The sequence below is a fragment of the Triturus cristatus genome, chromosome 4_2 (genome assembly GCF_964204655.1).
Source record: "Triturus cristatus chromosome 4_2, aTriCri1.1, whole genome shotgun sequence".
In the NCBI taxonomy this organism is placed as follows: domain Eukaryota; kingdom Metazoa; phylum Chordata; class Amphibia; order Caudata; family Salamandridae; genus Triturus; species Triturus cristatus.
In genome coordinates this window covers 363775545-363802218 of record NC_140586.1, presented here as the reverse complement: position 1 = coordinate 363802218, position 26674 = coordinate 363775545, and the positions used below count along the sequence as shown (strand labels likewise).

The 26674-nt window shown below is 44.3% G+C and overlaps 1 protein-coding gene across 3 annotated transcripts in view; it reads left to right on the top strand.

The window, feature by feature from the left end:
* Positions 1-26674, top strand: part of AXDND1 (axonemal dynein light chain domain containing 1) — a 564522-nt gene that overhangs the window by 390671 nt on the left and 147177 nt on the right. For all 3 annotated transcript variants that reach the window (XM_085601802.1, XM_085601801.1, XM_085601803.1), the window contains exons 17-18: positions 16218-16434; positions 24987-25080. In XM_085601802.1, coding sequence (XP_085457928.1) covers positions 16218-16434; positions 24987-25080 — 311 coding nt within the window. The remainder of the gene's footprint in view (positions 1-16217; positions 16435-24986; positions 25081-26674) is intronic.

The window sequence follows — 26674 nt, the reverse complement described above, 5'->3', positions numbered from 1 at the left end:
GGGGCCAACATCCGCCAAGCGGAGCCCAGTGGGACCGCGCAGCGCGCGCGGGGAGACCATAACTGTCAATGATGAGCATGTTGCAGGCCTACCATGATGTTCTCAGCCAGTGTCTTTTGTTGAGAAAGAGGCTGCCGTTGCATCCTCTGTGTCAATAAAGTTACAGCAGCAGGAACATGCCCACAGAACATGTCCACTGGCACCACCAGGGTGCATCGCCACCAAACAGCTAATAGCAGGGCCTAGCCATGATTGGAACAAGATACTGAAGACCTGATTCACATAGGGCCTCTGTACTTGTGGCAGAGGCCCCACAGTCATGGGGGCGTCACCACACTCAGGACGGAATCTCCTGAATGAGAGTTCTCATTGCCGAGATTTTGCCCCGAGTGCGGAGACACCCCCACGACTGCGGGGCCTCTGCCACGAGTGTGGAGAATCCCCCATGACTGCGGGGCCTCTGCCACAAGTGCGGAGGCCTTTTGTGAATCAGGCCTGAGTGTCCTCAGAAAGCTGCAATGAAATTATGAGTTTTACCTGGGGAACCTCAAGTCAGCAAAAACCATTGAACTGATTTATGCATCTAGAGTGAGTGGCACCTGTGCATATTTAATGGCGATACCCATCCCATACAAGGGACTGTAGATATTAGCAAATTCATAAAGCATGAACAGGCACCGGAGCACCTCACTGAGGATATTAGATGACATAACAGTTTTGTACCTGGAACCTCTATGAACTGTAGTATTTCATCTTGCTGGAAGATTAAAGTACTTTCATTTAACTCAAAGATAATTACTGAGTTGGACAATATGTTACTGTGTCAGTTGGTTGGCTCTTGAGTTCTGAGCTCTTGCCTCCACGATACTCCCCTGAGATCCTTTCAACTACTTGCCCTCCCTAGCCTGAGAGTCCTACGTGGAAAGGATATACTTGGCCCAGTTTGTAAAGCCATAGTAGGACAGACCCTGCAACACTAATGGCAAACAACCTCAACCACCATGTTTCATGCCCAGTAGCCCCTGTCTGCACTGTAACGCTCTCGAATGGGTTCTGACAGTGCTTGTTTCCTTTCTTTGCTTTCTAAAGGAATCATGTCCCAAGGAGATCATGGAATCTATTGAGAAGTTAGCAGAAACCTGTTTGACGAGCTAGATAAAAGCAGAAGTTCATGCTTTTGGGAAAACTTTCAAATTGAATTAAAGTACAAAGATAGCAATTAGTGCGGCATGGGCCCACATAAGGAATAGAATACAGAATATCTCAATCCAACATGTGCGCAACCAACTTACCTTATGGTCAGTCTTCAAGGAGCCAGATTTGCAGCTAGATAAGGTGAACTCTTCAAGCAAATGAAGGCAAATTGGAAAAGATCATTGTTGCTTTCTGAATCTGTGAGGTTTTATTTATTTGCTAGAGTTTGTGCCAGTCTTGACTCTTGCTGTTACCTGTAAAATGTAATCCACTAACACCTTCTGTGGCAAGTGTTGTAGTTTTATTTCCTGGAGAAGGGCCAGATTTACTTAAAGTTCTCGTACTCAAGATCTTCTGGTTCTCCGTGTTTCTATTTCTAGGAACCTGTTGTTGGATAAGGAGTTTTCTAACCAATATCTTAGTATTTCCAAAGCATAATGAATAGGTGTCCGGAGTGGCAAGGCTTTTCCAAATGTAGGATCACAGGCAAGATACCATTGGTCTGCATAAAGTAACTGCACTCACCAAGATAGATGCATTCACATTAAGGGATCTAAATTCCTTAACTAAGGCATCACCAGGATATCCCTTTACAACTTGTTTACTAGCATGCAATCCTTTGTGGAGCCTGCCCAGTGCATCACGGTCTGCTCTAAGATCATCCCATTCCTGTCTTATGGGAACTGTTTTCCGCTTTATTGAGAGGTGAATAATGGTGCTGCTGTCTGCCATAGCTCTTCTGTATTGGTATTCTAGCCAAAGGTTCATTTCTCTTATGCCAGTTCTGATTTAGTCTTTTTCTAGTTCTGCTAACTGGTGCTAGAATATTTCTCACAAGGAAGATTTCCCTTATAATACAATTTGGCACCGAATTCCTAACGGTATTCTTATATTACTGGTGTCACCTCAGGTCAGACACTCTGGCTGCTGGAAGGGGTCTCCCTTACCTCAGGACTTTTGGAAAAGGAGAAGGAGAAAGACCATCGACATACAGCCTTTAACAAACACCAGAGCATATGTTTGAATGAGACATCCTACTCCCTTGCATAGTGGTACAGTTCCATAACACTTTTTGGAGACTTATTGGTGACAGGTTGTCTTATGAGCAATTCGGATACTGGCTATTCACTAAAGCATGCTAAGCATAAATGAGGTACAAATAACATCAATGTTTAAGAAAGCATCTGCTTTGCTATGTTATAGAGTTTTTAAGAGTCCAATGTCCTATTTTTTGAGGTTTAATTAGAGGTCATGTGTTATCCTTCTTCCTCTCGTGTGCACATAAACAAGAATACTCCAGGTTGAAGTTTACAGAGTAGCTGTATGTTTTACAACTATGAAAAGAATCTTTAAGGACGAAATTCCTCACCCACCCAAGAGTTGCATTCTTCAAAAAAGGCACCTGTAAATGCAATTGAAAAGGATTACTGGGTAAGGGGCCTGGCAGACAAGGCCATGGATTCTATACCCTCCAAAGACCAGAGAGTGCAAACCTCTATGGTGATTGTTTGACAGGTTATCCCCTAATGGGGCATGGTGGATATTGTGGAAGAGGCTCTTCACAATAATTGAATAACTAAGAAAAAAACAGAGTTCCTTCTTACTATTGATCCATGCACCGTTTACTTCTACTTCCTTTCTTAGATACATAACCCACAACGGCCACCTCCTGGAAGGCCAATAGTTTTGGGAATAGGATCCTTTTTAGAACCTCGTCCACAATTTACGGATTGGTTTTTGAGGGCTCTATTTATCCAGGTACCCTCATATGTGAAATATACTAAAGAGATCCTTAGTCTTTCAGATGGCATTCATTTTGATCCACTAAACACCTCCTCACCAGACTAAATGTGTAATCATTATACACTAGTATCCCGCAAGAGACACCATTACATACCATTGAAACTCTTTTACATTATTCACCACCTACATCAATATCTCCTACTGGCTTAATAGTGAACTGTGTATCACTAGCCATTAAAGAACTGTTAGTTTGCAGATCAACTTTACCTACAACCCATAAGGACTTCAATAGGAAGTATACCCTTGCCCCCAGCATGGCTAACCAGCACATACACCAGTTTGAGATTCATAACATACAACTGAACACTAATCTGTTTCACCGACAGAGAGTCATGTTACGTTATACGGTTTATTAAGCGCACAGCTGCCCCAGCAGTGGGGCATCCCGGCACTGACAACAGAAAACTGTGACGCCTCTACCAACGGAAGAGGCCTACAACGGAGGGAAGAGGTATGTTTTAATTGCTTTCTGAAATGCCAGATAACTATTCAAGTTGCGGATGGAGAAGGGAAGCACTTTCCAGAGTTTGGCAGCTAAAGTACGAAAAGTACGCCCCCCAGCGCGTACCCTCCTCACCCGAGGGACAACAACCAGATGTTGTCCCATCGACCGAAGTTGACAGAGAGGAGTGTATGGTACAAGCAGGTTGGCCAAGATAGCTGGGGAGGAAGCGTTAATGATTTTGAAGGAGATACAAAGGGACTTAAACTCTATACGTTTGGCCACAGGCAACCAATGAAGCCGACGAATGGCACTAGACGCAGAGCAAGTCTTGGGTAGGCGAAAAAGAGTTCTTGCCGCAACATTCTGAACCCTTTGCAGTCGCAAGGTTTCAGTCTTTTTAGACCCCAGATAAAGTAAGCTGGCATAGTCCAGTCTTGACAATATGGAAGCCTGAACAATAACCTGCCTAATGGAGGGGTCAAAAAACCCCAACAGAGATTTGAGCCCTAGCAGTATACCAAAACAGGTCCCTGCCACCTTCTTGGTTTATGTCTGGAAGCTGAGGGCAGCGTCTACCCACATACACAGATTTTTTACCACCTGTTTGGTGGCGGTTGCATGCCCCAAAGTGGCAGGCCACCAGTGCTCACTCCACAGCTCAGTGTCTTTTCCTACCAACAGAACCTCAGACTTGCTAGTGTTGAGCTTGAGACAGTTGGCAGTCATCTACTCCGCGATGGCCTCAAGGTCACTCCTGAACTTAGTTGCGCCCCGGGTTAGATCGTCCGAGAGTGTAACTACCAACTGAGTTTCATCCGCATAGGACACTGCAGTGAGCCCTCTGCTCTTTGCCAACGTAGCTAGCGGTTGGACATAACGATTAAAGAGGGTTGGGCTCAAGGCTGAACCCTACGGCACCCCCAGTTTGATAGTGCAGATCTTAGAGGCAAAAGGGGGAGCAGCTATCTGGAAGGTCCTCTCCAGAAGAAAAGAGGCAAACCAGTCCAAGGCCGAGTCTGCGATGCCCACCTCCTCCAGCCGTTTCAGCAGGATCTGGTGGGACACAGTATCGAACGCGGCACTAAGGTCTAATAGGATCAGTGCCGAAAGTACAACCCTCGTCTAAAGCCCCCCTCAGGTGTTCGGTCACAACTAGGAGAGCAGATTCCGTGCTGTGACCAGAGCGAAAACCATTCTGAGTGGGGTCCAGTATGTTATTTTCCTCCAAATAACCCGTCAAGGTAGGATTGATATAGGCCTCCGAGATCTTAGAGACCCAGGGAAGGAGGGAGATGGGACAGAAACTCTCTGGTTTTGCTGCATCAAGATTGTTTTTTTTAGCAGGGGGGCCACCCTGGCTTCCTTCCATGAGCTGGGGACAACCTCCGTAGAGAGAGACAGATTGATCACCTGGCTCAAGAGAGTAAGGAGCACAGGTAAGATCTTCATAAATTGGTACGGCTTCAGTGGATCGGTGGGAGAGCCAGACTTAATCTTGCTACAAAGCACAGACAGCTCCTCTTGTGAGATTGGCGGGAAGGCAGCCAGAGTATGCATAGAGGGGGGTGTAGGCACATGATCAGAACATAACGCTATCTGTGGGAAGGACTTATAGATTGTTTCTACCTTCTCAACAAAGAAGGAGGCAAGAGCCTCACATTGCTTATTTGACGATATTACGGTCGTATTACGGGCTGTTGAGGGTTTAAGAGCTTTCAGTATCGAAAAGATACTTTTGGAGGGGTTATTACTGCTCCTGATCTCATCTGCATAATAGGATGCCCGTTCAGTCTGAGTAGCCCTATGGTATTTCTTAATGGCTGCCTGATAACACCCCTTCAAATTAGGGTCGTAATCCCTTCTCCAGGCTCTCTCCAGCCTTTTGCACACCTTACGCAAGGATGTAAGCTTAGCATCGTACCAAGAATTGGATTTGGTGGTACAACTTTTTGACCAATTTACCGGAATGAGAGAGTCCAAAGCACGGAGAATCCAATCTGACAATGATCTATCGGCCATGTTTGGATCATCTGGAGTGCTGAACATGGTCATAGAAAGGAGGCCATGAAATTGAGCGATGTCGAGTTTATGCCAGGGGCGTCTAAGTACGGACTTCTGAGACACGCTCCTCACAGGTACTACCCTCGAGAGTGTCATAGTGATTAAATAGTGATCAGACCAACACATTGGCGTAGGAGTGTGGATGGTCAGGAGCGAAAGGTTGGAAAAAACTGGGTCCAGTAAATGGCCTGCAGAGTGCGTGGGACCCTGCACCAGTTGAGATAACTGGCATGCCTCAAGATCAGCTAGGAAGTTGCCCATATCAGTATCCTGAGAGTGATCCAAATGCGGATTTAGATCACCCAAAATGCTAAAGTTAGCTGCTCTCATGGCTAAGGAAAAAATATATGGATGACATCCTCCCCTAAATGGGAAGAGAAGAAAGAGTCAATTCCTGAATTCATATAGTGGACTAATTTTTTGTAACACTCACTTGAAGTTTACTAGCCATCAGAGTAAGAGCAAACTCCTGTTTCTAGACTTACTCATGTATCCAGAACATGGCAGACTGGCGACACAACTATGCAGAAAACCTACCAATAGGAATTTGCTCCTCCTAGACAACAGTTTCCAACCGAGGGCACTAAAAGATAATCTCCAAGTAGGCCAGTTCCTTTCTCCTACGTCTACGGAGATACTACACCCACATTAACACATTCACTGCCTAAGCCGAACAACTGAGTGGTGAATTTATAAAATGAGGCTATTTACGAACACTGATAGATAAAGCCAAAAATCGGCAAAGAAAAACAACAGAATGGCACTGCTCGAGTCATAAATTAAAAATGAGTCAGACAAGATAGTGTCTTTCAACACATTCTAGTTCTGCAAATTATCTCAATAGAGCAATAACAAGAATTGTGCACATTTTTAATGTGGGAAAAATGAAACTAGACACACCCTTTTGTTTTTAAAAGGTGCAAGAATCTCAAGAAACTATTAGTGCTTATTGACCGAGGACGAGTACCCACACTGATGTACAAACTCCTCTCTGGCATTTCCCAAGTGTACTGGGTCAGTTTCCTTACGCTACATGTGGTGTATGTAAATTCACCATCCCTTCTAAACAACTAGCTCTGGGACTGACAACCCCCTGGGAGCTAAAAGCTATACCTAAATGCAACAGCTAAGGAATAATCCACTGAATCACATGTCCTTGTGGACTTCACTATGTAGGAATGACCACTAGGAAGGTTAAGACTTGGATAATTGAATCTCAGAATACCCAAACAGACCTTCCACTACAACATTGACTCATCATTTTCTGGAAATGTCACATCATGACGATGACATACATGGGATGATAATAGGGAAACCTCAATTATCATGCTCCCCCAATGATGGACTATGCGTCCTCCTGAAGAAAGAACAATGCTGGATCTTCAGGTTGTGGACATATGTATCAGGACTTAACAATGATATATCATGTACTACACTTTATAGCTCATGATTTCACCCATCAAAATGTCTCTTTTTATCCTGAAGTCTGATTTGTGTGCCTTTCCTTTACAATTTGGTTTACTGCTACTTATACAACAAATTAAGCCAACCCATAAGCATGAGCTTACCCACCTAAATGATGACTCCTGGCTCTGGTGACAATATTTCCATAGAATTATGAGGTATGTTGTTGACTGAACTATACTTTACGATTTGCCACAACAGGTAAACATTGCCCATATCACAACCATAAGACTGTGAGACATTCATTTGACGAAAAACATTTAATAGCTTACACAATATATGTAATCCTCTATGGATTTATTAGTAGGCCGAAAGGCAGAGATTTTGACGAATGCCACTGCACCTTTTTGATGAGGGCATTTCTTTTAGGCAGAAATATTTCAACCACTCTCTCCTGATGGAATCTGTCCCCATTTCCTTTTAAGTCCACTTGGAGACAACTATAAAGTTTAAGTCTACCAGAAGGAAGTTTTAATCTCCGCTGTCCACTGATTATCTCCAATCTGCACAACTTTCATACCACTCACCTAATTATCCATAGGTATATACGTCTTATACAAATCTTCTGAAGTGCTCCCCTCTAAGTAGGTATGTAGCCCGCGATGCCATCCTGCTGTGTGCCAGCCGTGAGGAGGAACCCTACGGTGAAGCAGGCTTCCCTTGGGTGAGGGCTTTTGTCCATTGACTGCAACTAGCTCATGATTTAGACCCGGCAGCCTCTAACTATGCACATTGGATTGTTAATGCTGTTTATCAACTGGCCCCTATAAAAACACAAAAGAATTATAGAAATAAATCCTCTGCTTCATGGCACTTGGATAAATTAAGATCTCAGAAACAACATTGCCGTAGGCAGGAGCAAAAATGGCACAAAAATTATGATCCACTCAAGAGAGGTAAATATAAGCAATGTATTAGGGAGTATAAAGTTGTGATTATGGCTGAAACATCCTACTTTGCGGCAAAGATCCAATCAGCTAAAAATTCAGCTAAAGAATTATTTTTAACAGTTAATGCACTTGCTAATTTAACTAACAATAATACTACACGCTTGAATAAAACCTTTTAAAACAGCCTGGCAAACATTTTTCAAGCAAAAATTAATGAGGTATATAATGTGTTTTCATCAAATATTCAGGTTGCTATAACGTAATTTTCTAACCCCGAAGTTTCTACTAATGGCAATGTGATACTAAGTGAATTTACATTGGAGAAGGTGGAAAAATTAATGCACTCCACTGAATCAGCTGATCCATCATATCCCATTCCCTCTAGAATTTTTCATTTGGCACCAGGGATCGTAGTTCTACATCTTACTAAGCTATTAAATAGTGCGTTTAGTTCTGGACATTATCCTAGACCTTGGAAAAAGGCCTCTGTGTTGTCCTTAATACAAAAACCTTCACTCAAGCCACATGAAGTTAGCAGTTACCATCCTATTTCCCAATTGCCTCTACTAGCCAAAATACTTGAGAAAGCTATGAATATAGAACTTTTTGCTTTCTTAGACAGCAACAAACTGCTTGACTCGTCTCAGTTTGGTTTTAGAGGTGACACAGTACTGAGTCCGCTTTAGTTGTTGTGACGGAAGAAATTAGATCTATAGTTGATAGAGGGGGTAAGGTGGCACTCAGCTTGTTAGATGTGTCGGTAGTTTTTGACACCGTCAATCACACGATGTTGATGGACCGCCTTGAGAGCATAGGGATTAAGGATTCAGCACTAGCTCTATTAAGCATCTTTCTCACTGATAGACCACAGTTTGCCCCTTTGAATGCCTTCGTCTCCAAGCCTTTTTCTCGCAGAGGTCATCGCTTAGTCCCACATTGTTTAATAAGCATATTACACCGTTATCCAGACTGTTTCATTCTTTTGGGTTTTTAATAGTATCATATGCTGATGATACCTGAATTGTTGTGTCCATTTCAAATAACATTCATGAGGTAGCAAATAGTTTTCTTAATTGTATGATGGAGATTGGAAAATGGCTGACAAATAATTGCCTTAAACTTAATGCGGGAGAAATGGAAGTTCTTCTGTTTGGCAATGGTACTTCTATTCCCACTCTTGGTGCCATTCTGCTGTCCCCTTATGGAAAGGTAAAGAATTTAGAAGTGCTGTTCGATGATAAACTGACTTTTTTAGATCAAATCAATCAGGTCCCTTCTTCATGTTTCTATATCCTAAGAATATTGAAGAAAATATTTCCTTGTATTCCTTTTGAGCTGTAAAAACAGTGATAGTTGCTTGAGTTCTATCACAAATCTATTGTTGCAATGCTCTTTATGTCAATCTGCAACAGCAACTTCTGCGTAAGCTCCAAACTCTTCAAAATGCAGCTGCTCATCTCCTTAGTATTCCCAGGTGCCAGTCAGTATCCCAGGCATTACAAAGGCTGCACTGATTTCCTGCAAAAAAAGCACATTATTTGTAAACCCCTTTGCATTGCTTATAAGGCCTTACATAAATGTGGACCTGTTGGACTTGGCCCTTCTGGCAGGTTCACCCCTGAAACTTTTTGCTTTTACTGGTGACTTGTGTTAGTGATTTTTGGTTTCTGCGCACTTTACCACTGTGTCCCAGGGTAAAGTGCGTGCGTGTAGTGAGGTTGGCCTGCCCTCCCATAGGAATGCATGGGGGAATGTATGTGTCCCTGGTAGTTCCTGATGCGTGGGGTATGCAGGCTCGAGTTTGGTATGTGCGGACTCATGTGATGAAATGCTGCGCGATGATGTGTGCGGCGTGCATGTACCTAGTGTGGAAGTGCCACTTCTAGAAGTGGGCCCTTCTGTGTGCAGTATGAAATATGTGCCTTGTCTGGCGATTGGCTGGTTGAGGTCATGTGACGGGCTAGGGAATCCCCCGAGTCAGGATGAGTCACCCAGTGGTGAATAGGGAGATCAGCAGCTAGATGGGTGGGAGGAGTACACCTAGGACCTGAATAGGGCTGGGCTTTCCCCACACAATGCTGGCTCCGCCCCCTGTGGTGCGACTGATGACCCTGGCCTGTTCTCTGAATAGGGAAAGAGGCTGAGCAAAACAAAGTGCTCAGGAACCAGTTGTAACTGGTTCGCCCCTTCCCTGCACCTTGAGACAAAGGGTTTTACTGTATAAAAAGGGGCTGTGTCCCCTTACAATTGGTTCTCTTGCTGATCCAACTTGAGGGGGGCCTGCTGCTGCTGGGCGCCAGGAGAGACCGCCACTGGGGACTGCCTCCCTGCTGGAGGGCCCTGTGAGCTGGCCCCTGGGCCCAGTCTTTGCCCCCCCTGCTTTTGAAGACTTTTGCTGGACTTGCTTTCTCCCCTAAGAGCCTGGAAGCGCTTTTTACTTATAGCGCTAGGAGCGCTCTATTTGTGGCACCAGCAGCGCCGAGCTGCGATCCTTTACAGGGGAACCCCGACGCAGAGATTCCCCCGCTTGCAATCCTCGCGGGTGCCTACCCCGCTTATTTAATTATTTTGATAGCGGGAGCCCACCCCGCATATTGGTGCTGTCGCGGGTGCCCACCCCGCTTAGTCTTAATTTGCCTACCCCGCTGTTCTGCCTTTTTCGTCATTGATCGCGGGTGCCCACCCCGCTTGCCGCTGAAGAGAATTCACCGCCGCAGCCGGGCTCCCGCAGGAAGTCAGGCAGTTCGTGTTGGGACGGGGGCGTGGTTTAAGCAGGAAGCAGGCGGGAGCCTACCCCGCGTTCCTGCGTGTGCCCAGTGAGTGTCGCCCATGTGACCGGAGGCTCGACCGAGAGTGCCGCTGCTCTCTGCAGGACGTCCGGCCGAGAAAGGAGCCAGGAGGTGTGTGGACCTGAGCGGGGCTCCGGCGAAGCAGAGAGAGAGCTCCGCATGCCGCCAGAGTCCTGAGAAGCCTTCTCCCTCAGCTGAATCGACCCGGTGAGTGAGGGGCCAGCGGCACCGCAGTTGCGGGCCGCTCCAGTGGGGACACGTTGTGACTGAGAGCCTCGCTCAGCTCTCCAACGTAAGCGGGGGCATTATTTTCCAGAGCCAGAGAGGCTCAAGCGCCAAGCATTATTTCTTTAGAGTCCAGAGGGACTCCCACGGGCAATGATTGTTTAAGAGTCCAGAGGGACTCCAACGAAGGGCCAGCACTATTTGCTCAGAGCGAGGACGCTCTAAACCACCGGGGGCATTTCTTTGGTGTGTGGAACCCACGAGGCTCCCACGCACCGCAGTGTTGTGCACGCGCCCAGTGAGGCTCCAGTGGGTGAGGGCTCACGAGCCCCGAGAAGGCTCCAACGTTACGGGGGCATTTTCAGTGTGATAAGAGCGGCCCGCTCCAGTGATTTGGGGCGTATTTCTCTTTGGGTGAGCTAAAGCCCACGAGGCCCCCCCCCCCCTACGCGCTGCACAATTGATGTACAGTCACAGTGGTGCCCAGGTTCCTTCCACAGCTGCCCAGCACTTAGTGGGCAGCTGCAACGTTTAGGTTGGGGCCCCTTGCGCTTTGCCCTGACTGCGTGCGCAGTCTTGCCCTGACACTGGGACACAGGGCGTCCTAGCCCCAACAAGGCCAGTTGGCCTAGGGACTGCCACAGGTGGTGGCTTATGTGAGTTTCTCGCTGTTGTTCCTAACCTGCACCTCTGAATGTATGTTTATGCGTCATGTGCCTTGTTTTACACCGCTGAATGTTTTTATGCATCATGTGTTTTCCTTCCCTACACCTCTGAATGTGTTTTTATGCATCATGTGTTTTCCTTCCCTACACCTCTGAATGTGATGCATCATGTGTAATGTGCGTTTACCCCTACAGGTATTGTGATACTTTGGTGGTTGTTTGTTTTCTCCTAGTACAGGTGGTGCTAGTGAGGTCCTGGTTCCCTGCGCGATATTTTCCTAAGGTGGTTAGGGTTGCGTAGGTGGTACTTACCTGTTACCAGTAGTTACTGGTTATGTGCTATGTTCTAAAGTATTATTCCTATGTTCTAAGTGCTATGTTCTAAAAGTGCTAATTCCTGACAGTGGTCCATGTGGCCCTGTCCCCTGTACATATAATCCCTTGTAAAATTCTGCCCGTGCCAGTTGGCACAGTGTAAATTGTGTGAATATTATCTAATGTGTTTGGTATAATACAAAGGCTATTTTTATATAATACCTTGTGTGGAGTTTCCTTTGTGGTGGGCCTTGGGTGTTGTTGCTGGGTGCGCGCGCAAACGCTTTACACATTGCCTCCGGGATAAGCCTGACTGCTCGTGCCAAACTACCAAGGGGGTGAGCAGGGGTTATCTTTGGCGTGTAACTCCCCAGCCCTGACTAGAGTAGTGGTTTCTGCCTGGCTTTGGCGCAAGCCCTAGCCAACCAGAAATCGCCATTTCTAACAGGACCTGACTATATCAAAGTTAGATTCTATTGTATATTTCCAGTACAAAACTGGTCTTCTCTTCTGCAAGAAATGTGTTGTTTCCTAAAGTGAAACGGGCATCTTGGGAAGGTAGAAGTTTTACTTTTGCCACTGAAAAATTGTGAAATGTCTTCTTTTGTATAGTAAGAGTCAGACTACCCATATGCATTTTAGGAAAGCTCTAAAAACCTAGTTGTTTAAAAAAAATAAAAAAAATTGGTAGGGGTTAATTGTTCATCCGAGGCAGCTTTAGCACCAAGACATCTATGGGCATTAGAGCGCTCTATAAAAATATAATTCATTTAAGAAGAATTTCTTTCACAGTTGTAGAATATACAAGTCACGTGTACAGTGCAACTTGGAATATTCATGTTTATGTGCATATGATAAGAGGACATATTCCTAACCCTCGCTATTCTCGTGTGTACTTTTTACTTCTCACTCTTCCTCTTCATGTCTTCTGGTGGCCCCTGACTACTAATTTTTGATTGTGGCATCATTTAAACATCCACAGGAGGCTAGTTTGTGATTTAACAACCGCCGTAGGTATGTAGAGATTCTGGAAGTGTGTTGTATCATTGGCTTTGTCTTTGAGATGGGGTGTGTTTGTCAGTGATTTCAGCTTTCTAGATGGTACTCTTGCTGTTGTTGTTGTTGGTTGATATGTTGATAAGTTGGGTATGTGTGTCTCATCATGTTATGATATCAGGTGATGTACAATGTGTCACCATGCATACTTATTCTTCCTCTTCATCCCTCTCAGGTAGCATTGCCCAAGCTGTCGGTTGTAGCGTCTGTGAATTAATTTTTAGGTAATGCAGGAACATATGAGATGGCAACACAGGCTCACATTGTAAGGCTAAGATTTGGTATCTCTCTGATGGTTACTGATTTTGCTTTTGTGGTGGTACTCCCTTCCTTTTCATTGGTATTGCTGTATAGCCCTTTAGGGAACTGGTGTCAAGTAATCTTCAGTAAGTGTTAAGTTGATGGTACATTATGTTGCAGATTGTGATATGGTGTGGTCTGTTTTGATGTAATGTGATTTGGTATTCATGAAATGCTACGCATGTGCAGCATGATACTGTATGATGTATGCGGTTCTGTTGAGTGATGTGCCAGGCAGCCAGAATTGGTTCGCTTGCTGTAGTGTTGTGGGTGTTATTGGATATTTGATAGGTTGGTGCTCTGTCGTCATTACATATTTTGGATTTGAGGCTGTGTCTCAAATGTTGTGTTCTGGTGCCATGTATAGGGTGACATGAAGTGGAGTTAAATAGAATGGCATGGCGGGATCTAGTGCATATTGTGGAATTGTGTGATGAATGAGTGTGTCTTGGTGTGGTGAGGTCTCCTGTGGAGGAATCTGATGTTATGTGGTGTTAGTGTCCTGTGATAAAGTGCAGTGTGTTGTTCGGTGATATTTATGTGGGTATGGCAAAGTGTGCTGTGTAGTTTGGTTTTGAGCATGATTATTCTTTATTCAGTGTGTGAATCCCCCTTTTCCTGAGATTGTGCCATATTTCCTGGGTTTAGACCCATTTATAAATCTGCATCCATGTTGGTGTTCTTTGTCCAGTGTTTGTGCCTCTATATGTTCCTGTGTTCTCTTCCCATTTCTGCCAGTTTTTCCTTTGCCTATCTACTATCCTGTGTCAGTGGCTTTCTATCATCATGTTTCTATATCTGTATCTTATGTCTCTATATCTGAGCTAAGCCCTATTCCTGCTTCAATTCCCCTATTCCTGTGCTGCTTCGATTTTGTGTCTGTCTCCTGTCACTGTGTCCCATACCTCATGTTTGACTGCCCTGTTCCCTCAGTTTGCGTTATTTTGTGTTCCTCCATGGCCGTTTTTCATGTCTGTGTTCCATTTATACTGTGATTGTGCCCAGTTTGTGCCTGTCTGAGTATGTTTCTTCTTTCACATTTCTCTTACCGGTGTATCTTTTTTTAGGGTGTATGTATGCCCTGGCTTATGTTTATGTCCTTGTGTCTGTGTCCCCTAATCCCTTGTATGGGTTCCCACAGTTTGTACACTCTTGTATCATTATTGTCTACACAGACCTTGTTTCATTGTCTTATGTCCCTATGTCTATGTCCAACGCCTCTGTGAGTCCTTCTCTCATGTTCCCGTGCAATATTCTCTAGGTTTTCTTGTCTAATATTTGTCACTCGTTCCCTTTGTTTGTGTCCTCCTTTTTCCCAGTGTCTGCTTCTCCTCGATTATCCGTTATGACGTCCTAACTCTTTTCTTGCCTGGCGTGACTGTCCTTGAGTCTCTGACCCATTTAAATGTGTTTTCTATTTACCTCTGTGACTTGTATCCCAAGTGTCTTGTCTTTTTCTTACATCTGAATCATCACCTTACTTGTGTGCCTCGCAACTCATGTATGTGCATCTTTTCCTGTGTCTGCATTTATTTTTCCCTGTGTTTGCATCTCCTTGTCTGTGTAGGGAGTCAGTTAAATATTTGGGCTAGCTAGTCACACAGTTATGTCTGAGTATTCACTGTAGTGTCTTTAGACTGTTGGATTAACAAACCCAGTTATGAAGATTTTCCTGGAGATGTGATGGTTCTGTACTGTGCTGATGTGGTGTGGTAGTTCATTCGATGGATTTACTCTTGTATCTGAAAATTGTTTGCCACAGTAAAATAGCACAGCACTACCAGACTGGTTAAAACAAATTTACTAAATTTGAGGCACACAGCACCAGATAAACCATGTGGCACCTTTAATCAGATAGTACTTCCTGGAGCTCACCTTCTCAGGATGTTTAGAGAATATCATCCCCATGTTTGTTTTGCATGATAATCACAATTTATTATTATTTTGGCTCCATGACATACTATAAATGAGACATGAAGCGAGAGTAACAGCAAAGTGGCAAGAAGTAGCCTTTAATGTAAAAAGAATTAGTGGAAAGTGATCTGGGTGACTAGAAACTGCCAGTACTTGTGGCCCCTATTAGTCTCCCGCTCCCAAGATAAAGGTATGTTTAGGCTAATTCTTCAAATCAATCTTATGAACAACATTGGTTCCTCAAAGATCACAGTATGCAGCCATCAGGAATATTGGAACCTTCTGGGTCAAGCATGTTTCTACCTTTTCAAAGCCAGGCCTTCCCCTTTTATAAGACCCAAACCTGTGTCTGGGCACTGATCATGTGTATTGCATGTTCAAGGATGCTAAGCATAATCCAGCCTGCGTGAACACTTTCATGAGCAAGCTCAATAGAAATGTGTCAGTAAACTCATCATTGCCTTGCCCCTTACTCTAGCAAGCGTTTGCACTTGCCTACAAACTTACCTCCTCTTTACTGCAGAACCACTCCTTTTTTCTATCTTATCCGCATTCATCCTTTGCCTGTCTCAGGCCATATTCTCCAGTCTTTTCCACTTTGAATACTGTGTTGGTAGCTGGTCTTCATATGCCTTTCACCAGCCTGTCGAAAACATGTACTAATTCAATACTTCCCACTAGCTGTACCTAAGGCAATTCACTAACTAGATGTTCCTCTCCCATTCCTTCAAATGTATCTAGCAAGTACATTTGTCCAGGATTTCTCTCAGCGTAGGAGACTTTCGCATAGAATGGGACTTTAAAAAAAACTCAGAATGGGGGACAAGCAGGAGAAGGCGGTAGACACGGGAACAATAAACTGTCCATTAGATGCTGTATGGTTCCAATCATATAAGGCACCCATTACAGAGGCAGAGTTATAACATGGAAGAAACAATTTACGAAGAATGGAAGGGATATTGAGCAGGGGCAGTATATGTATGATGTGAGTTTGTGTGGATGAGGCAGCGTTATGATATGTAGGTAGTGATATTACTCACTGAATGTTGACACTTTAGTAACATAATGCATAGTAATGCTTGTTCTGTCTTTTCAGGGGTTGCCAAAATTTTGACATCATTTGTCAGCAGCTTAGAGAGTTGGACTTTCGAACTCCAGGCTATCAGGGGTGGACCACATGGACTGTCAGAATCAGAATGGCAGAGGTTTCATTCTGTGCTTTCAAACTGGATGGACAAAGTGGATAGTACATTGAAGCTCATTGGCACACTGCAGTCTGAAGAGCAGACCCAACAGGGTACTTCATGTGAACAGTAAGAATCTTTTATCAGAGACACTAAAGCAGACCTCAAGGCAAAAACTTCAATGAAATCCCTTCAATCAGAAAAAACTAGAGACCTAGAGGTACACCGGCCACAACCAAAAGCATTCTTGTAGGCTTAGAGGCTCACCTACAAACAAAACCATCCCACCATAACAAATCCAGCTATGAGATCCAGCATCAAACAAGAGTGCAGACCATTATAGGGTACCACAAGACTTCTTAGCATCTCATTTTAAACGTGTAGCAATCACTCCCATTTTAAACGTGTAGCAATCCCTCCTTACTCTATCATTGATCCACCTTCTCACATCCATGCACTTCTACTTGAGTCACTAGCTAGCTCACACACTGTTGTGAGACTGCCAAGTAACTGGGTAATGAACAAATAGGTCTTTCGCTTTTTAGACTCGTCCAAAGTGAGTGTGGTTGTACAGTCTGGAAAGACTCTAAGAGAATTGGGTCCCTGTTCATTATAAGACTCTAAGCATGTGTGGAATTTAATGCTTGTAACAGTTGAAGGACTAGGGTTGGGTGGGGTTTGCCCTGACACCATGGGAGAAGCTAGGCAGTAAAATGCATATACTTGACAACCACTATTCACCACAATAAACAGTAAGAATACCTAAATAAATTCTGGATAGTGCATCCTCTTTTCCTTTAACAAGTACCCTAAGTGGTTATGTCTTCAGCATGTAAATCAACGCACACGAATAACAGAAGCCACCATTTCACTTAAGTGTATAAATAAATATTTGTCATTCTGTGCATGTATTGTTACTTTCACACATATCGGATCACATGAACAATTAATTTTAAAACTGTAACATCAACCTAAAAAATGTACAGTTGTTGTTAATGTAGGCATTTTGAAAATTATGGTAAGCAAATCAAAGTTCCTGCAATGCAAAATAAATAAATAGGTATCCTTTTATCAGTGGAAGTGACTAGTCTTGATTCAAGCAACAGTTCACCAAGTGCCTTCCCAGTGTACATAAATGGTCTTAAAAAGTAGAAAACAAGTCCAACAATCACTGCAAATTATTGCTCAGTGTAGTGTAAAGAATTCAAAATATTACCCTCTGCATTGATTTTGGACTCATGCACCATGACTTGGTTTCTCTCTCCAGCACGCAACTTGCCTGGCTACCCATCAAAAAGAGAACTGCCTTCAAATCCCTTTACCTGGTCTTTTCTAGCTTTGCAGTGATCAGTCTTTTTTTGTCGAAAAACAATGTACTTCCTACCAGCCCAGTTGTTTTCAAAGATCTGGACATAAGCTTCTCATGGTAGTGCCAACCTTTAAGCACTTTCAACTGAGTGACAACTCTTTTTCAGCATTCACACTTCAGCTTTGCAGTGCCTTCCCCATTACAATCAGACATTTCAAAACAGCCAGCACCTTCCGATATGGTCTAAAAAATTCGTATTTTGCTAATAGCTGCTTTTGTGTGTGCTGTTGGCAATTACCAACATGGCAGGCAGCGCAAGTTATGGTGTGTGTTATGTGTGTTGATAACCATAACTGGCGAATTTCTGTGGTTTTACGCATTTGATATAACTCAGTTTTTACCTGTCACTTTTTTCAGAGGATTTTTTTAATGATTTCTTTATATTTTACAAAGGCCCTGCGCTCAACCCACCGTAGTAGCCAAACCCTCCTGCGCATGGCCTTTCGCTGTGTTCAGCAGGGACTGGCCACACGGCCTAGCCTGTGGCCCGACCCTTTGGCCAGCCTGCCATGTGCAGGCCACCCCTGCACAAAACCTGTGGTGGGTGAGCAACCCCCACTGCACATGGCCATTTGTTGAACAGCATGGGTTGACAACAGAACTTTCGGCCATGTGCGTAATGGGTTGGCCAATACGCCCAATGTGCCATGGGTACTCAACACCTACTACGCACAGCTTTCGACTGTTCACAGCTGAATTGTCTTTTATATTTTTAGCGTATTCTTGCAGTTTTACTGAAAATCAGAAGTGTCAGCATAAAATCTTGCCCTTTTCATGTTCAAAATCCATTTTCTTTTCGAGGTGACTCTATAGTTTCCCACCCCATTGTTGGGCACCTCTTGTATCGCTCACCAAGACAGTGGAATTTCTTTTTCCACAACATAAAACCTGAAAGTCAGTACTGACTCCATTGTTTCAAGACGCCAGACAAAAATCTTTTGGGACCCTTCTCCTAACATTCACAATCTTTGAAAAATTCAAAATGTGATTGACATGCAAGATATACAAAAGCGTTAAAACTTCTAAACTTGTTGGGAACGTTCGTAAATGCTAATATCTCAAAAACGAGTGAATACATTTACCCCAAACCAGCGAACACACACTTTGTGGATTAAGTTCTACTTTCATGCTAAATTTACCGTAAACCCATTCATTTATTCATGCTATAGGCTAAAGCAACATTTCCTTTCAGAGTTAAAATGGGAAAACCCTTTTTTCACTTCTTCCCTGCTTAACTTTGTTCCCCTGAATGAACCAACACAACACTTTACATGTCAAACCTTAGCTAACTAAGATAGTGGACTATCAAAATGTGTGCTAATCCATCCAAAATTTGTGCAAACCCATCCACTGGGGGAAAAGTTCTAGCCAAATAAATAAAAAAACATAGTGATTGCAGGGCCTGCTTCAGAGTATGCTATGTATAGATTTCAGCTATGCACAGCTTATCTGGATTCACAGAACAGGCTCAAGGTCCGTTGTTCAAACAAAAAAATTAAGCATCTACACTGGTTTTCCTGCTGCATAGTGACAGTATGTTACGGTGTAGGTTAGCTGCATGGTAGGTTGGGTACAGAGTTTAGCAGTAGTTTCTACAACCAACCTTGCTTTGCACAATCACAGGCTGTGCAGAGTGGGAGATTAGTCGCATTGTAGGGTGGGTGCAGGCCAGTGGCGGCTGGCATGTCCCGAGGGTGGGAGGGTGAGTGATACATAAAAAAACATATATAATAAATTTAAAGCATTTACCTGCGAACACGAACCAATGTTCTTACGGATGCTCTTCTCTCCTCGAAGCAGGCAGGCTGCAAACTCCCAAACTAATCCTAGTGCTGCTCTCACCAGCCTGAGAGCAGTGCTAGGATTGGAGATAGTGACCTCACTCGTGCTCCACAGCACCTAGAGGCTTTGGCTTTCTCTAACCTAGCTGTCTTAAGACACAGTCTTTAGACAGTGGGGGTTAGCCACATGGTTGGGTGCAGGGATAGAGTTTGGCACTAGGCTAGACTTTGCAGCCAACCCCCATGTAATAGGGGGTGAGCAACCAGGTGATGGGGCTCAGGCCCTGTGGCTAAGACTTGCTGCAGAGGCCAAATGTGAAGAGCAGTGTGTATTGGCCACACATTGTGCTGAGCTCATGTTTGATTGGCCACACAGAGCATTGGAAATAGTGGAATATAAGAACCTGGGAGTTGGATGTAGTTTAGCCTCAAATAGACTTAAATATTCTCTGAAAAACATGTTAAGAATATCAGACATTAGCACAGTTAAAAAACAATAACAGACAATTTATTGAAAAAACAGACAATTGATGTTACAGTTACAAAACAGAAACCAAATATATCCTGAAATTGCCCAGTTATGGTAGTTTGACAAACCATAAATCAGCCCCCCCCCCCCATGCACTGCTAATGGCTTCAGTCATAAAATTACCGATGCCCACTCAAATTACTTTATTGGTGACATCAATGCCAAGACCACATATGACATCACTGTATGAATAAGAGTGTGTGTGTGTCGTGTGTGTGCAGGCACGGGCATGTCAAGCTAGCACATGAAATGCCTAAAGAGTGCTATGAAAGGCAAAATAACCCAACATTGTGTACAATGAATGCTAGGTAGACGGATTTACATATTAGGTTGTGCCCATTTAGAGTGGGCAGTGTACTAAATGTGTGCAAAATGTAGTAGCCGTCATATACATGTTCACCACATAAATAAATTGAGATTCTACGGAGACTAGTCTTTTTTTTGATAAACAGCCTTGATTGGTTTTTTACACAGGAGGTAGAACATGACACAATTATTAGGATGGAAAGTGTTACAGCAGTAAACAGCGATACAGGCCACAAGGGCTGTATAGTACCATAGATCAGAGGCAACACATCAACACGCATACCAAATTGTGGGGCCCTAGGCAAATTGTCCAGCCACTTCCCCCATACTCGACCGTGTTCACGGGGTATCTTAGGGCCTCGTAGAAAGGTCTCTTTTGTTGTGCACACCAATCCACCCCGTCTCCTTTTCAAAAAGGTGAGAGGTGCAGGGTTCTTTCATCGAGTTGCAATGTCCCACTTGGCCACCATGAGGGCTGTAATGAGGAATATTCAGTCTGCCATTGAGTCCCTGGAGCCCCCCAAGACCCCTAACAGGTAAATCAAGGTTGATAGAGTGACTTCCCAGCCCAGGACTTTCATCAGTTCCCCCCCGACCACAGTCCAAAACTCTTGAATCCTGGGGCACGACCACACCATGTGATAAAAATTGGCAGGAGCATCTCCACAGCGGGAGGCAGGTGGATCCAGAAAGGAGGCCCGCTCGGTGTAACCGAGTCGGGTGAGATAGGCGCAATATAGATAGTATGTCTGAGTCATGAGCAGCCTGGAGGAGATGGTCATGGCCCCAGGTGCTATCATTGCATCCTGCCAATCGTCATCCTCAAGGGGACCCAGCCAGCCTTCTCATCGGGACTTAAGATGATCCAGGGTACCCGGGGCGTAGATTATTAATGTACGGTAGATTTTTGAGACCTACCATGCCCAGTGCACCCATAAGAAGCTATTCTCCAAAGGACTAAACTTAGAGAGTGGGTCAGTTGTAGACACATACGTGAGGAGTGTGTGTCACAATCTGAGATGTTTGTAGAATTGTGTAGAGGTGAGTGCATAGGTATTCTGGAGTTCTTGTAAGGACCGTGTGTGTGGGAACCTGACCACATGTCTCCCAGCTACGAGATGCCATTGAAGTCACATTTCCCAAAACCTTGTAGCCCCACCACTTCCTGAAGCCAGGTGCCATGCCAGAGGGGTGTTTGTTGTGTAAGTGTTGTATCCAAATGAATGTGGCTGAGTGCAACCCTCCAGGTTAGGAAATCCACTCTGGTCACTGGGGGTAGCGGTGCAGAGGACTGTGGATTCGTACAGCATAGCCATAATTCGAGGGAACCTCCAAAAGCGATAGATCCAGTCTGTAAACAGGATCCGCACAACCCCCGTTAAACCAGTCGTATATCACCACGAGTTGGGAGACAAGGTAATAACAATATAAATTGGCCATACCAAATCCACCGTCATCTGGGGCACATTGGCAATGGACAAGAGCGAGGCGAGGTCTGAAGCCGTGCCACAAAAAGAAGGTTGCAACCCTATTGAGAGCACAGAACCAGGTCCAAGGTAAAGATAGGGGGGAGATTTTGAAAGACATAAAGAAATCTCGGCAAGATCATCATCTTATATTAGGCTATACGGCCCCTCACATTCAGTGGAAGGAATTGTCATTTGGCTAGGTCTTCCTTAGCCTTCTGCGCCAGAGGTCCAAGGTTGAGGGACCAGGTAAGCTTAGGGTGGAGTGCCACCCAGACATTCAGGTATTTAACATTAAGGCAGCATATAGAGATATTATCTTGCCAATCAACACAGTCTCAAGTCGGATCCAGAGTCACTAACACCAATTTAGAAGGATTTACCCGGAGGCCCGAGGCAGCGAGGTCCACTCACCGCAGGGTCTGCGAGGTAAAGAAGAACGTCATCGGCATTGAAAGCTAAGGGGCCCTCATGCTCCTTGCTCCACCTCCATCTGCTCATTTGAGCATCACCAAGAAGGAGGCACGCCAATGGTTTGATCACCAGCTTGAAGAGGAGAGAAGACGGGTACATCCTTGCTTAGTCCCCCTTCCAATAGAGAAGGCACTGGAAAGTTCCTTGTGGATCTGAGCCTGCTCCGTGGGATTAGAGTACAATGCCCGGATGAGTCCACAGAAGCAGTGTCTGATCCCCACCTGATTCAGCACATGTCCCAGGTATCCCTAGTCCACAGTATCGAACACCTTTCAAAATCGATTAGTAGGAAGGCCAGACTGGATGGAAGAAGATGACAGTGGGCTAGGGCCACGTGCAGTCGCCGAAGTCAATGCCTCATAGTGCGGGCAATCATGAAGCTCCATTGATCTGTGTGTATGAGCATATGAAGGACCTGCTTAGGACTTGTGGCCAGAAGCATGGCAAAGAACTTGACCTCACCGTTGATGAGGGATATTGGACAATAGTTGGCACAGGCGATCAAGGGGGGCTGTATCTTTGGGATTACCACAATTGTGGCAGTATCTATCTCACGAGGCACACACAAGATGCGGGCCATCTCTGAGGGAACTGAGGTGAAGGAAAAGAGGAGCATGGTCTGATATAGCATGGGGGAGGATCTGGGCATGTGATACGGTGCTGCAATCTAAGGCCGGCATGAAGACAAAGTCTATACGGGAATAAGTATGGTGTGCCGCAGAGGTATGTGTGAATTGACATTGTCAGGGGTTGCATATTCTCCACACATCACAGACACCAAGAGTGGTTGCCCAGTCATAGAGGTGATGGGCCCTGGTACATCGGGATGTAAAGGGGGACCCTTAGCGTCAATATCCAGGACTGGAACTGCATTGAAGTCACAGCCTATTGGCATCTGTCCCTGAGGGAGATTGAGAAGGATCTTTGACAGATCATGGAGAAAAGCGTCTAGTCACTGGGGCTGCATATAGGCATATTAGGTTAACAGTTTAACCTTCGACCGTGCCGGTGAAGGGAGAAGCACTTACACACAAGGTCGGTCTCCTAAAGCATCAGAACCTAAGGAAGGTGTTGATGTGCGAAACCTAGGTCTGCAATGTGTTTCACGCAGTCCAGAAGTTCATTAACGTTCCAGGACAGAACTCGTAGGGATTCCAGACCTGAGGAAAAAAGTTTAGGTGTGGGTAGGACGAGTGGGGGTGTCGCACTCCGCCATGTAAGGCAGCCCAAGTGCATGCCCATGGTGTTTGACAATGGACCACATTACCGATTCATGCTGCTTGAAGTATGGAATAGATGTGTGCCTGAGTGCAATAAAAAACAAACAAGTACACCAACAGTTCAAAATGTTCAACGCAAATGACGTATTAATGAATTCCCACCCCATACTTCTACCACAGAAGTATCTGTCACCCTGAAAAGAAAAGAGAAGCGCAAAACAGCTTGAAAATGTGAATGGAGTAGAGGACCCCTCCTTAGTGCAGGATAAATGATGGCCATCAGAAGAACACAATTTTCAAATTTCAAAAGGGAATGTCTCATTGTCCTAAAACAAAGAGTGATTAGGAAATCATATTGCAGGACTCTGTGATAAATCTATGTCCACTGGCAGTCCTGGAAGTTAAGGGGTACGTTGCAGTCAGATAGTACCCTTAAGTCATCTGGTGCCTCACAGCATCAGAGGCCTGGAGAGAGTGCGTCGGGGAGGGAGACTGGTCCCGCATGTGGGGGGACAGAGAGGATTAATCTGGTTCCACGGGAGGAGGTTCCGCCAGGTCCGTGAAACAGGCTCTCCTCTGTGAACCATGTCCAAGCAGATTTTGGAGTGTCGAAGAATTGAGACCTGTTTGCGTGGACTACTGTCATCTATAGGCCCTGTTGTAAGCATTTAGCTATTGTAAAGCTGTTAAAAGATAACAATAATGTGTAGTTAATGTAGATCACAGAAGTCATCTAAACTCTACAAAAGGCAGTGCTTCTTAAACCTTCTCCTCAAGCTGTTTTTCTTATTCATCCTAAGGAGGAGCGAAATTGTAGATTCAGTTCCAATAAGTGTCCTATCCATTGTAATCTAGAATGTACCATAAACCAAATGCCAGATTTGTATTACTGTAATATAATTCAAGCCATCTGTAATATGGAAGAGGCATCACATATTTGTACAAAAAATACTTTTTTCCAGAATGCTTTGCTAACAGGTTGCCCCTTCCAAAACACCTCAGATGCCTCTTTCTGACCTCTGTGACTGTATGGTTTCTGGTGTGCCCTCTCTATGGTCTCAGGGGTGTTATTAGTTCAATCTGTAATTTCCTCTATTTGGATTTCTTGTGCTTGGTTAAGATATACATGTGGTTTATTTGATGTCCTTGTGGTTTCTGTGATGCCCCTCTGTTTTCCCACACTAATACTGCCAATATTTTTTTTACTTTTGTGTGATGCCATGCAGCTTCTATATCTGATGTCATTTATTTGGAGTTTACAATGTCTCTGTCCTATAAGTTCTGTGTGTGATCTCCCTTTGGATCTGATGTGTGCAAATTATTTTTGGTCTCTGAGGTTCTCTCCCTATGGTGTGCTCCCTGAGATAACTCTCCCTTATCTGTCTCATTTTGTTTGATCCGATGCGTTAAATATCTCTGGAATGACCCCCACATGGTTTCTTTGGTGTCTGTTTTGTCTCTTGCACTTCTTTCAGTGATTTCTGCAGTGTAATTACCTCTATATTCATAACATATGGGTTTCTTATTCTCCTTCAGTGCGGTACCTGCAGATGTCTTTAAGTTGCTTCAACACTGGAACTTGGCAATGACCAGCGGCGCAGAGAAGGATGATTTGCATCTCACTCAGGAGGTACATGCTGGTGCTACTGTAGGGATGTGTTAATGGGCAAAAATTATGGGTCAGCTAGACGTTTCTGCTCTTCCATCAAATAGAGTGACATAATGATGGACAGATCTAATGTCCTGTATAATTCATGGAACAACAGCTGAGTGCCATAGTGGTAGGAGGTGGTGGTGCACCCAAAGATAATCCAGGGGGTGGGTAGCCCTGGTGATGTGGGGTAATAGCATAGTCCCCAAAGATCAAGCATTAAAGAGTGATGTCGCGTTTGGGAGTACTGAGAGCCAAATTCATTAAGTAGTATAGGTACCAGCCTAAATTGCCAGCAGCAGGGAAACACCATTGCAGAAACAGAACTTTGATAGTATTCTTTGTAGAAATATACGTAGCTGCCTTTTGTAGCTATTAGAGCGTAGAAGGTGAGACATGCCAGGGGCACATCATGCGGGACCCTAGCATTGCATTTTGCCATTTGCAGCAAGAGTCCATGCACAAGCTGTGGTACATCATTATGTGACTAGTGATCAGGTTTGGTCATGAAAACTGTAATTTATAATGCGGGGCTTGTTATGCACATACCTTTTGGGAAGGAAGACTGATCCAATGTGGAGAACTGCGAGGAGCAGGGATGGGGCTGTTAGGTGCTAAAGAACTACAATTTAATTCTGATCCCCAATGGGCAATTAGACACATCATAAAGTACCTATATTTGGAATTAAGCCCTTCTATCAGAGACAAAAACAGCGTGTGCTGCAAATGCGAGTAATCCCCAGTCCTCATGTGACACTGCAGCCACCATATTAGCCTATTTCTTTGAGTTAAAACTTCAACCACAACTTTCCTGCAACTTCCAAACTGTGGACCCATCAATCATTCCTGTTTCTTGTTCGGCCCTGCAACATTCACCATCAGACAGCTGAGAAAGCAGGGAAATATTCTCCATACAAACAACAGAGTCTTCTTAAGCATATACAGTACACTGCATTAAAAATCTTAGCCACTGAAAAAGCACAATTCCCTGGCTTTACACACTTTAGAAAGATACCCATGTTTATTGACGCAATAGATAATCCTTTCCTCCATGTCCTTAATAGAATCTTAACTTGTCTCTAAGCTAGCAAAATGTTTATTCTGTATCAGGAGCACATGTGAGAAGTAAGCTCCTTCAAAGCCTACAGATCACCAAAGAAGCCACACCATCTGTGGGCTTAAAATAAAACCTTTTAGGATAGATTTGGTCAACCCATCAGCAAACCTCATACTGTCTTCCTACTGCAAAAGCCATGGCCTACTGCCAAAGTTATTGCACCATGAGCTGAATGAGTCCAAAACCTAAAGATATCCAACCTTGCCTTTTGCATTACACAGAAATCTCATCTTGCTAACTTTGTGGACAATAACAGTGCAAAGGTTTCTTTAGTGATGTCAGTATTGGCCCAAGCTCCCTCTTTATGTCTTCATAAGCATATTGACCATTCACGCATATGTTCAGGTTTATTTAAAAGGTGGGTACAAGATAGATTGAGTATTGAATTTAATTTTCCTGGCCTAGTTAGAGTCCGTCTGCTATATTATGACTTTTCCGCTGGTGAGACGGGGATTT